General features: G+C 27.6%; 1 protein-coding gene across 1 annotated transcript; it reads right to left on the reverse strand.

Annotated features, from left to right (window-relative positions):
• Positions 1-3,660: 3,660 nt before the first annotated feature.
• Positions 3,661-6,119, reverse strand: LOC145944643 (uncharacterized). Its single transcript, XM_083053166.1, has 2 exons — positions 5,653-6,119; positions 3,661-4,190 (listed from the first exon to the last, which is right to left on the reverse strand). The coding sequence occupies exons 1-2, from the start codon at positions 5,998-6,000 to the stop codon at positions 3,867-3,869; spliced, it is 672 nt and encodes a 223-aa protein (XP_082909292.1). The 5' UTR covers positions 6,001-6,119; the 3' UTR covers positions 3,661-3,866.
• Between the last annotated feature and the right edge of the window lie 8,069 nt (positions 6,120-14,188).

Below are 14,188 nucleotides of genomic sequence, written 5' to 3' on the forward strand. Positions count from 1 at the left end.
AGAATTCCACAATTTGCTTACATATCTGTTCATCCATACGTAAAGCTTTTTTTGCACGTAATCCACTTGTGCAATAATTTGCATATTCTTTTTTTCTTTATCAGTGATAAAAATTTTTTCCGCACACTTATTTCGTATAAGAAATCGCGTGCATCAATGAATTTAATTATACATATATAGACACATATACATATAATATTTGCGCATATGTATATGTATAATGTTTTGTTAGAAAAAGTTGTTTAATTTCTTTTAATAGAACATTTATTTCAATATATAGAATTATAATATATATTAAACGTTATATCACTACTGAAAGATTAATTACTGATCCTAAAAAATCGAATTTGTTCTGATCAGAATTAAGCAAGGATAAAGTACTTATAAACTATTATTGTAACCAGTTTATAGAGAAACAATCATGATTAGCATAATACATAAATATATAATATATATATATACATATATATACATATAATGTTATTATGCGATGGAAATAGAGATGCACTTCATACTTGTCTAAGATAAAGCTTATTATGTGCATATTGTTTGTTATTGCATTTTTTAATCATGCGCGTTATCGCTTATATTATGTATATGCAAACGGTTATTTGTATTTCATCGTTATAAAAACTTGGCACAATTTTTTTCCAAAGTTAAAAAATTGTTCGCGAGGTAAACTCAAATGAGATAAGTGATTCTGTTTCATTTATTACGTTGTATGAGTATATGTACTATTGCAAGCTCGAGTAGTGCAAAGCAAGCAAAAAAACTATTAAAAAGTTTTTTAATGTAATTACACGGAGAAAAAAAATTTTGTTAGTTGTCAGTAATACTATTTGTTGCTATTGCATACATATAAAAAACGATCAAATTATAACCAATTATTCAGTATTACATTTTTTCAGCGTAATAGAAAAATTTTTGCTGACTAACTTTATTTATAGAAATATAAATTCACTGTGAAAGTAAAATAGTCTATTTCTAGTAAGTACTTCTTGCTGTTTATTACTTTGTGATTGTAGGATTAAAAATCACGAAATATGGAGCAAATATATTGCATAGCCAAGAGTTAAAAGAATATAAATGATTCGTAAACACATTTATTTTCTATGTCATTGATTGCTTTAATCAAGCTTTAATCTTAGTTTTTAAAAGTTATCTACATGAAACGCTGATCGACAATTCTATCTATTCTATTATATTTTTCCTATATATATCCTATATAATTCTTCAGCGCAGCTGGTCGATTTTTGGTTAAAATTTTTTTTTTTTAGAGGATACGAGACTATGCTAAACACAATATTATAATATAAACGAAAATTGTTGAATAGTAGAATAATACGAATTCGAAATTGTCATGAAATTAATCTAACTCAGTCAGTTCTTACTTTGTTAATTAAAATTAATTAACATTATATTTCTAAACTTTTTATTCTCGTTGTTGTATTTTTATTTTTTGTGTATTAATTTATTCTCTTTTGAAAACCAAGAGAGAGATATCTTTTCTATAATAATTGCATTTACATATTGTTACATTAATATTTAGCAATATTTCTTAGGTTTATTGTTCATCATCATTGATTTTAAAAAAATTTATTGAGCAAAATATCTTCTGTAATGATTTTAATATGCAAAATAAAATATGGATGATTATATAACTAAAGAAATACTTCTAAAATATTTATAAAAAATACAAAATTACTGCAGTGAGAGTGACTACGTAATGTGTTCGTTTCCTCTCATCAAATCATTTCACATTCATTTCTATTTCCTCGTCATTTTCACCTTTACCACCTACATGCATGCGCATCTGCTTGTATAACAGTGAATAATTTCGTGATGACTTGACCGGCGACCTAACAAACATTCTTTTACTAGAACATATTCCACTAGAAATTGAAGTGCACTCTTCTCTTTGAATCTTTCTACTTAAAGTTTTATGATAGATTAATAGCATTTACATTTTTTGTGAAAAATGCATACTTTTGATAATTGCAATTATTTACATGTATAACTATAATATATATTTATTTACTAATTTATCTAATTATTGTTTTTTTTTAATATTGCAAATAAAGATGTATAATTGCTTTATTTTATGAGAAATTGTGAAAATTTTTTGTATTATTTATGTTTAATAATTAAATAAAATATGAATTTGATGTGATAGCGTTTGTCGAATAAGTTTGTCTGTTTCCACTGTCGATGCATTATTTGTTATCGATAAAGTATCTTCAGTTGGAAGTTAAATGTCTACTGTAGAAATTGTTATGAAATATTCATGAACTTTAAGTTATCTTCAATTTCTTTGGACAAAAAGCTGGCTTTTTAAAAATAAAAAATGCATACTATTTTTAATTTTTGATATTTCAAATATAATCAATATTTCTTTATAAATGATATTTAATAATACAAACGTAAAGTATACGATAATTTTTAAACATGCGTTTTAACATATAATTTATTATTAATTCTATATTTTGCATATTATTACATTATAATTATTCCAACATTTTATAAATATCTCTATTATAATATCATTTGTTTTTTTTCGTAATTGTTTCTTTTATTATAATATTATTTTGGCTTATAAATTTTTTGTTTTATAAATTTATATATGTATATGTATTATTATTAACAGCATATATCTTCAAATTTATTTATTACAATATCTTTAATATTTTTAGAGATAATGATAAATTTTAAAGTATGCTGATTGCCGTAATACATATTAGCAATTCTTAATTTTTCCGAAAAGGAAAAGTTTTGAAAGAAATACTTTAATACATAACGCGTTTATATAATATTTATCATACGATATGAACAATTCTATTGAAAATATAAGTGTACATTTTATCAATTTAATATATATAATAAATTATATTATCATATAGTACTTTTTTACGACACATATAGTTTTAATATTTATATAAAATATAATTTTATTTTAAAAAAAATAATTTTATTATATATTTTTTATATTATTATTATAATATAATTTATCAGAAAAGGATAGTAGAGACATCTCTCTTACATCACTGTAACATTGGAATAACATTTTCCTGAGAACTAGATGGGTATGGATACTGGACATTATTGTAACGTACAATAAAAACACATAGAAGTAAAAATATATTAAATAAATAATTATTTTTATTGCAAATTTTTGTATAAAAAAGTTTATAAATAAGTTCTTAGATATACAATATATAAATATATATTACATTTTGCTAAAGTTATAAATATATAATACTGTGTGAAGTATAAAGATTGAGATTTTTCTATCAATAATGTCTTTCATAAATATTCTATCGTTATGAGTAATCACTTGTCACAAAGGTATACAATAAAATATGATTGTCGCCGTGTGACTGATTATCACAAAATGCAACCGAAAATCTCTAAGAGATATAGTGATATTGGTTACACAATACTTTTCAAAAGGTACAATTTTTTAAATGAAAGTACTGTAAATTCGAATAAATAAATAATTAATAAGTAATCCGCTATATCTACAAGAATAAATACTATGTACTCTAAATGTTCAATTGAGACATGATAATAAATAATAACTTTAATAAATAATTTAGGAAACTTCGATGATATAATGACTAAGGCAACTTCGTAATTTCCAACTTCGAAGTTAATAGTCGCTACGTGATCAACGATTATTATCAATAGCATCGATATTTATATACTGCACAGTTATGCAGATAGTGACGCGCTTTTATGACTATAACAGCAGCAGGTGTCAAATCAATTTACATTGGTTGTATATACTTTCCAATAGCTGATGCGTCTCTTCGCGTGTCTCCGGGTGAGAATAATCGATGATCGTGCTTTAATATTTCTCTTTCTTCTCTCTAATAATTGAATACATGTCTCCAAGCATGTAGGTAGTCTCGGTATTTAAGAAGTACGCCCCAGTCCCTGATGAGTCTTCTCGTGTCATCGACGGGGTTTCGTTCAATACTGTTCATGATACTTCGTTCCACGCGTGTCGGTAGTCGTAAGGACGGTAGGGCAACAATGTGACTTTCAACTTCGCACAGCATCATCGTCAAGTACAATTGAGTCGTCCTAAGAGCGTTCTGAATCTGAATGTTAGGTTCATCTTCGATTAGTTCCTCGAACGCCACAGCAAATTTCTGAAGATCCATGTGCAATTTCGGGAAATGGTTAACAATCTGTAAAAAAAAAATATTAAAATTAGCAAAATTATCGTTTTGCTTTAGATATAGATTTAAGTATTGCGTTTATAATCTGTCTGATTAACATTTATATGCATATTACTTTCTTCGAGATATATGATATATTAATAAATTTGATTTTAATGGATGTAGATTCATCACGTAATTAGAAATAACTTAATTTTTTATTTTATAAAGTAATGTAAGTGACGAACCTGTTAATATCAATCAATTGTAAATACTTTACTTTTCATCCACGTTAGAAATTATTTTATCACATTAATATTTATAAATATTTTGCTCAGTATTATTTTTACAATGTTTTAAAGAAATGTTTAAAATCTTCAGAGAAGAAATTTATAATAGAAAGTAGAGATAGTATAATGTGTAAAAATAAATACTCCAATAATCGTGAATAGAATAATTATTGTGCGATCGATAAAATTTAATTTTTTTGTTTTCGGTTTTATTATCTTTATTATTGCGAAGCGTCTGAGATCTCCATAAAATTCAATTTTCCGAAAAATTTTCCGTACAATTAAAATCACAACGAAATGCAACACCGCGGATCAATGTAGTCCGGTGATCGGGGCGTGGCAGAGAGAGAGAGAGAAAGAGAGAGAGAGAGAGCAGGAAGGAGACTGCGTGCCCGGCATCTGGGCTGGGAAGTCGCGGGTCGCGATATCAGTCTGCGTTATCAGCGTGCTCGCATCGAGGAGGCAGACAAGCGCGATTACGCAGCCGCGCGACCCGGCGAACATGAGTGCATACGTACGGTTCCGTTGCGCGCGCACTGCACGGAAAGACCGCGCTCGCTCCTGTTCGCCTGCTACTTTATAATAATTACCGTCTCATTAAAATTTGTTATTTAACGTTGCGTTAATCAATTGCAACCGGGTGGTCAACGGGCCGGCCGGTTTGAAAACGCGACGGTGGTCTGTGCAACATTGCTCTCTCTTTCCCGCGCGCTCTCGCTATTTATCTTTCACTCGTATGCGATACAGCTTCTTCGCTCTCGGGTTACTCTTTCATTTCTGCTACACGGTAACGACGGTGACAAACGATGAATATTAATGATCGAGAAGAAACTAACGACCTAAGATGTATAACGTTGTTGAGCGATGATGAGGAAATCCGCGTGACGAGAACATCCGAGAGTATGCTGATGTAGCCGAAAATATTGCAATGATAAGTATTATCGTAATATGTAAAATCTTAAAGATTTAATTAAGTTCAGTTTAAAAAAGTTCGTACAAGCTTTCAACGAGAGTTCCGTAATTTTATTATACAACGCCTCTTTATTTATTTAAAATAGATAATTGCAATGTTTTGATGCTAAGAGTACTTGATGAAGAATAAATTGCAGTTTGAAATACTTAATAATGGGAAGCTTAAAACGCTTAAATCGATTCGAAATATCTACAATGTAAAAGAGCAACAATTAAATTCATGCACTTACCGTTTGAGAATTAACATTCTCCAGTCTTTTCACAAGATTTGTGTCCTTTTTGCTGGGTAGCCAGTTGGGTATATATTGGTAATCGTGTATGCCGATTCTAACTCTCTCGTACAAGTAATCGTAGTCTCGATTCAAGTAGTCACTCATTGTCAGCTGATGCTGCAATTTAAGACTCTCGAGATTGGATTTGATGTCTTCTTCCAAATTCTCCAATGAAGTGACCTCCAGGTTGGAATCTTCGCCACATGGCATATGCCATATTGGTAATGTCGACCTGGATATTCTTCTCGGAGCGACGGAAGTGACGGCGAAGATAGCCGAGATGAAGCAAACTTTTTTGATAAACATGTTTAAATTTATTATCGCGAATTTCTTGCGGTTAATCTTTAAAGTTCAATGACGATTCCGTCCAATCGACTTGTAAGATATGCGCGATAAGGCACTGAACAATGTTCTCGATTGATATGAGATCGTGAACTGAGATTGTCAAACTCTCGTTCTTTCTCTTTATATATAGGATTGTGTAAACAATCGAACGTACGCACGCATGTTCGACGTCTCATACGGAGAGCCGGTGGGTTTGCGGCAAAAGTTTCGTCCGCGACTTTTTACTGTTTAGCCGATGAAACTCCAGAAAATCATAGACGAGCCTTCTTCGCTAAAACAGAGATACTTTTTTTAAATATTTTTGAGTCATAATGTCGATACGCCATATGATTTTCTAATGCGTAACGATCGATCGTATAGCTATCTTCGCGTACAATTATCTTTTTCAGTTAATAATAAAATTCTTTTTAATATACTTAATATTAATTTTTTAAAGAAATTTAAAATAAATTTAGAATCACAATTCTTTCTTATACTTTATCTTAAACAATAGAGTGCGTGTATTATTATATGAATGTTTATTTTAATCGATGAATTTACATTTATTAAATATTCTGTATGCATTCAAATTTATCTAAGTGACGTATTCATTTAGACTTAGTAATTACATCTATTGGCTATGCTTCGCGGATCTCGCCTATATATATAAATGTTCCAATTTTCCTCGAAGCATGAACGGTACTTATCATCATGCATTTATGGCATCTGCATGCGCGTCGGAAATACGCGAATTCAGAAATCTTTCGAATGCCACACGCGCTATTCAGACGCAAACACTGTTGTATTTGCATTATGAATCAAATGGGAAAGCCAAGTGTCGTCAAATGAATTGCTAGAGATTCGTCAGCTCATTTCTCTTTCTTTTTTTTAATATTTAAAATAATTATTTCTATTAGAACCTTAATAATTTGCGTAGCTATACTTGAAAAAAAATGGAAAAGAATGAAGCTGAGAAATATTTATAACAGAAGACATCAACTCTTTTTAGCGTCTATTGCATTTATTATGCTCTCCTAACGTTAAGCTATTTCGAGATATAATTATGAAAAATTCGATATATATATATTCTAAATAATTGCAAATTTATTATAGATATAAAAAGTATAAAATCTCATTAAAAAATTTGACAAATACTAAATTGCTACACATTTTTTGCTAAATAGATGATAATATATTTTACTAAATTATAAAAGATAAAATAATTCTTATGCGTATTTCTTTTATCTTGCATATGCAATCAATATCTAACTCCGATCGTCTTCTGATGGCAAACAAGGAATTTTGACGTCAGAAGGTCAATTCTTTCTCGTCGAAACACGAAGGAGATGGTGACAAAAACTTTTGAATGAAGTAGACGTAATGTCTCGAACGTACGTTGACGTATACATATGTACATGATCGTTGTACCGCGTAAAGGATACGCCATAAAAGACGATATTATAATTAGATCGTTCGTGAATTCACCGAACTAAGATTAGAAATCTTCTCACGCCCGATTAAGTTACGACGCGTCGTGACGTATTATTTCGCGAGTGTACATCATGATCGAAGAAAAACAAATAATAGCCCGATTCAAACGCAGACGCGCGCGCGCCATTCTTCGATTTTATATTAAAAAAAATGATATTTAAAAAGAAATAATATAAAGTTTGTTCAGCCGATTAAAACATTAATTTGCTAATTAAATTTTAAAATAATAATATAATAAAAAATTAAAATATAGTAATATGTTGTAAATAATATGTGTGTTATAATACTTTATTTTTGATTAATATTTTTTGACAGAAATCAAAACATATTATTTTTATTTTTATAACATATTATTATTTTTAAAAAAAATTAGTAAATTAACGCTTTAATCAGCTGATTTATGTAAAAAAATATTAATAAAGCGAGAATTTGCTAATTAAATATTCTAGTTTACATATTTATATTTATATTGTGTATGTTATAATGCGAAATAATAAGATTATTCTAATATATGTATGTATTTTATTTGTTACAGGTAGCACTGCGATACACGATTCTGGGGAAGCATCAAGCGACAATGGGGCAACTGTGAGGTATGCAAAATAGAAACATTTTTTCTTGCATTGTTGAGCTGATTATATTACTATTTTAATATTTTTAACATATTATTATTTTAAAATTTAATTAGCAAATTAACGCTTTATTAATATTTTTTTACAGAAATCAGCTGATTAAAGCGTTAATTTGCTAATTAAATTTTAAAATAAAAATATGTTATACAAATTAAAATAATAATGTTTTAAATAATATGTATTATAATACTTTAAATTCTCTCTCTCTCTCTCTCTCTCTCTCTCTCCCTCTCGAATAATATTTTTTGATAGAAATCAGCTTATAACTCAAAAAATATTAATCGAGTTTAAAGTACTATAACATTTTATTTAAAACATATTATTATTTTAATAATATATTCTAATTTTAAAAATTAATTAGCAAATAAATACTGTTATTAACTGATTTCTGTCAAAAAATATTAATAAAGCGTTAATTTGCTAATTAAATTTTAAAATAATAATATGTTACAAAATAGTAATATGTTATAATGTAGCTGCGATTAATATTTTTTAATAGAAATCAGCTAACAGTATTAATTTGCTAATTAGTTTTTAAAATTAGAATATATTATTATTAAAATAATTCTCGATTAATATTTTTGACAGTTATCAGCTGATTTCTATCAAAAAATATTAATCGTAGATAGGCATTATCAAGGACATTATATCATATTATTTACAACATATTACTATTTTACATTTTAAAACATCATATTATTTTAAAATTTAATTAGCAAATTAATGCTTTATTAATATTTTTGACAGAAGTCAGCTGATTAAAGCGTTAATTTGCTAATTAAATTTAAAAATAATAAGATGTTATCAAATGTAAAATAATAATATATATTGCAAAAAATATATTATAATGCCGTATCTGCGATTGATATTTTTGATAGAAATTAGCTGATAACTGTCAAAAATATTAATCGAGTTTAAAGAATTATGACATATTAGTTCAAACATATTATTATTTTAAAAATTAATTAGCAAATTAATTTCTTAATTAGCTGATTTCTGACAAAAAATATTAATAAGGTGTTAATTTGTTAATTAAATTTTAAAATAAAAATATGTTGTACAAATTAAAATAATATGTTTTAAATAATATGTTATAATTCCATAAACTTGATTAATATTTTTGACAGTTATCAGCTGATTTCTATCAAAAAATATTAATCGCAGATACAGCATTATAACATATTATTTACAATATATTATTGTTTTACATTATATATAACATCATATTATTTTAAAATTTAATTAACAAATTAATGCTTTATTAATATTTTTGACAGAAATCAGCTGATTAAAGCGTTAATTTGCTAATTAATTTTTAAAATATAATATTATGTTATAAAAATTAAAATAATAATGTTATAAATAATATGTTGTAGTTCTTTAAACTCGATTAATATTTTTGACAGTTATTAGCTTACTGTCAAAAAATATTAATCGACTTTAAAGTGCTATAACATTTTATTTAAAACATATATATTATTATTATTTTTATAATATATTATTATTTTAAAAATTAATTAGCAAATTAACTTCTTAGTCAGCTGATTTCTGACAAAAATATTAATAAGTTGTTAATTTGTTAATTAAATTTGAAAATAATAATATGTTATAAAATGTAAAATAGTAATATGTTGTAAATAATATGTTATAATGATCTATCTGCGATTAATATTTTTTGACAGAAATTAGCTTACTGTCAAAAATATTAATCGAGTTTAAAGAAATATTATTTTAATTTTTATAACATTATTATTTAAAAAATTAACTCCTTAATCAGCTGATTTCTGACAAAAAATATTAATCGCATAGGTCGCGAAGTCGGAGTTGTCCGGACCGCCGAGCTGAGCCGAGCCGAGCCGAGCCGAGCCGAGCCGAGCCGAGCCGAGCAGAGCCGAGCTCCGCTGGCACGTACGCCGCGATCACCGCCATTACGATTTTGCAACCTTGACGTGCTGCGCGTCCCGTAACCGGCACAAGTCTATTGCTGGTGCATTTTCGGTTGTTCGCGATCAACGTTTGCACGCTCATCGCCGGTCCGTGATAGTACAAGTATGAGTTTAATGTTTCTACATGCTTAATTATCGTACAAAGCCGATCGCGTCGCGAAATCGTGTACCGACATCGTGATCGCGATTGCACGGGCGAGTCCGTTACGCGGGCAACTTCATTACACGGGCGGATCGAATTACCGTTGCGCTTTCGACGCGAATTTCCGGAGTTTTTCGGCGTTGTCGATCCGCGACTTCTACGTCGTTGAATTGTGATATATAAAACATAATGAAATGCAGCGCCCATTTCGTGGAATACCGGCGACTCTTGACCTAACCTAATCTGAGTGCGTCGCGGGGGAGTCGCCGCATCATCGTCGTTCGGTGAGGCCTTCCGGTAAATGGGCCTTGAAAAAAACGGCGACGCGGAAACAGAGCATCGGTTTTATTCGCGCGCGAATAAGCTCTTGCGATTCTCGCGTTTTACCGAAACGCGTCGAAATGTGATATTTAAAATCCGGGCGTCGCCGCGCGTCGCGAACGAAAAAAAAGTAACGCGAATGCAAGTGTTTCGAAGCTTCTTCTGGGAGAAGGAGGAGGCCCGGGGTGGCATCGGGCAACGGCGGAGCAACTACATGGTGAATTATTTATTATTACTATTTTTACTATTAAACTCAATGTAAATAATAATTTTATTTTTCGAAACATCAATTATTTTAAATTTTACTATATAATTTTCATGTATTCATATGTTACAGTTCCGCTGCTGCGCATCGTATCGTCGTGAGAGAGTCACCGCATCATCGTCGTTCGATGAGGCCCTCCGATAAGGGCCTTGAAAAAAGCGGCGACGCGAAAACAGAGCATCGGTTCTATTCGCGCGCGAATAAGCTCTCGCGATTCTCGCGTTTTACCGAAACGCGTCGAAAATGTAATATCTAAAATCCGGGCGTCGCCGCTCGTCGCGAACGAAAAAAATAACGCGAGTGTTTCGAGTGAGTGCCATAAAGGAACGGTGAGAGAGAGAGAGAGAGAGAGAGAGAGAGAGGTCGGTGGCCCAGGGAGGCATCGGGCAACGTCAGAGCAACGATAGGGTAAATATAATTTATAATTTATTTAACTTTTCATTTGTTATTTGTGAGATTATCTATTTATCTTTGCGATAATGATTCAAATTTTACATTGTTGTATAATAATGAATATAAAATATCCTAGATTTTATATTTTGAAATATTTAGAATATTTAATAATAAATATAATCATTTTTAATAATTTAATAATATAATAAATATTTGTATATATACAAAATACAATTTCTACATTGTATCATATTTAAAAGATATGTAGATATAATTATTTATATGTAATGCGTAATTAGATTCTTTGACTATTAAATATTTTAATTAAAATATTTAATAATAAAAATGAATAGTAAAATATTTTAATTTAAATATTTTTTATAATTATTTCTATCTTTCTTTAACAAATATTTCTTTGCAATTTATGTAGTGTTTTAATATCTTAAAGTAAATAACAAAAGTTAACTATGCACATAATATAATCATTTTTTAAAACATTAAAATTAATGTTTAAATTTTCAAATTAATTTTAATATTTTAAAAAATGATTTGAAATATTATAAAATAAATGATTTAAATATTTTAATAATTGTTTTATATAATATTTATACGTTTATATTTTACAGATTAACATGGTCTACAATTCCGCACATCAAACTGGTGAGTGTTGAATTATTTTAAAAAATTTTAAGGTAATGTATTTGTGAAAATTATATCAGAAATATTTTAATACATAGGTATATAAGATAAAAGTATTAGGAATAAACTTTTTTTCTCTGATAATTATAATATAATTTACAATAATAGATGCATCGGTAAAATTCTTTTTATTCTTATTTTAATTCTTGCAAATTGTTTGATATTTAAATTTATCTTTTTTTTATTTTTATACTTATTACACATTAAAAGAATCAAAGTCTCAAATTAATCGTAATATTATATATAAATATATATTACATATATCACAAATTCATTATCTTGAAATGAATGAATTAAGATAAATTATTGTATATGTGTTTAATTTTTGAATGTGTATCATAATAGAGATTTTTTCAACGTGCCTATGCTATAAACATAAAAAATAAGAAATGCTTAATAGTTATTTTATAACACATTTCAATTAATTTAATAGAACGCGCGTTAATAATTAAATTATATCTATTTTTATAATGCGCTAATTTTATTTTTTTCTCCAAATTTATTTATGCAAAATATTTTTAATTTTCAATACTTGGATATTTTAAGAAGTCATTTATTAATAATATAAAAAAAATCGTTATTTTTATAGTAATATCTTATTTTATTAACTATAGTAATAAACATGTAGGTAGATAATTTCATTAAAAAGTAACTCAATATGCTTTTTACAATTATTTTCATGATATAATTTATTCAAATAATGTTATGAAAATAATTGTAAGAAGCTTATTGAGTTACTTTTTAATGGAATTATCTACCTACATCTTTATTACTATAGTTAATAAAATAAGATATTACTATAAAAGTAACGATTTTTTTTATATTATTAATAAATGACTTCTTAAAATATTCAAGTATTGAAAATTAAAAATAATTTTACATTCTTGAGAATTCAAACAAATTTATATCTATTTATTTAAATACATATTCCCTTTCTAAAAAAAGACATGTTAAGTCGATTCTCGCAAGTATTGTTGCATCTTTTCCGCGATGCTGATAGACCGTCTCGATTTGCATTGTGCGTTATATTCGTAGCATCGAGAGGCTGCCATCACGAGGATTAGCAGTTTAACAGTTTGTTTAAAATAAAATAAAATAAAATAATATGTTTTAAATAATATGTTTTAATACTTTAAATTCGATTAATATTTTTGACAGTTATCAGCTGATTTCTGTCAAAAAATATTAATCGCGGACAAAGTATATATTATAGCATATTATATTATTGACAACATATTATTATAATTAAAATAATAATATTTTGTAAGTAATATAATATGTTATAACACTTTATCCGTGATTAATATTTTTTGACAGGAATCAGCTGATAACTATCAAAAATATTAATTGAATTTAAAGTATTAAAACATATTATTTAAAACATATTATTTTATTTAATTTTATTTGGTTTAAACTGTCAAACTGCTAACCCTCGCGATGACCTCTCGATGCTAGGAATATAACGCACAACGCGAATTGAGACAGTCAATCAACATCGTGGAAAAGATGCAACAATACTCGCGAGAATCGACTTAACATGCCTTTTTTAGAAAGGGATTAGTCATACGCTCGAATAAATTCGTGTTATTTATACAATAATATATTTAATAAAAAATTTTATAAAAAATGTCAAACTAAAATTTATAATATAGAACGTGAAATTAAATATAATATTATGATTTATAGTCGATCAAAGTAAAAGAAAATAATAAGTACTTCCGTTCCCAATAGTAAAACAATATGTAAATAAAATATTGTAGAGGATAATTTTTGAATAATTACATATTGTGTAAAATTATGTTGTAAATTAAACATTTATAATTTATTAAATTAATTAGTGGAGTATAATATTTAAGTAAATAGACTGAATTAAGTAGACAAATATTTTAGTGATTTTATGCATTTTACGTAACGAGCAATTTATTAATCCAGTAGCCTCGCAATTAAATTATAGTAGATACATTTAATTTTTATAAACGCAAAGTGCAATGAAGAGCCATTACAACCTATTCACTCTTCGTGTACTCCTATTACAATATTTGATGCGTCTGGGAAATCTTCCTATAGATAATGAAGCTGTGCTATGATGTTGACCTGATCACTTTTACTTACAGAAAAGTAATAATTTAGTGCAACATATATTATTACATAACTTTAAAGCTTTCGATAAAACAGTTACTTAAAAATTCACAATAGTGTGGTAGTTGTCATTATTATAATTACAATTTTGTTATTCTTAAAATAAAATACGGCTGAATATATCTTGTAATAAAAATGTGTT

This window comes from Prenolepis imparis, unplaced genomic scaffold (genome assembly GCF_030444845.1).
Source record: "Prenolepis imparis isolate NDT839.2.m4 unplaced genomic scaffold, iyPreImpa1.0 SCAF_1, whole genome shotgun sequence".
Classification (NCBI taxonomy): domain Eukaryota; kingdom Metazoa; phylum Arthropoda; class Insecta; order Hymenoptera; family Formicidae; genus Prenolepis; species Prenolepis imparis.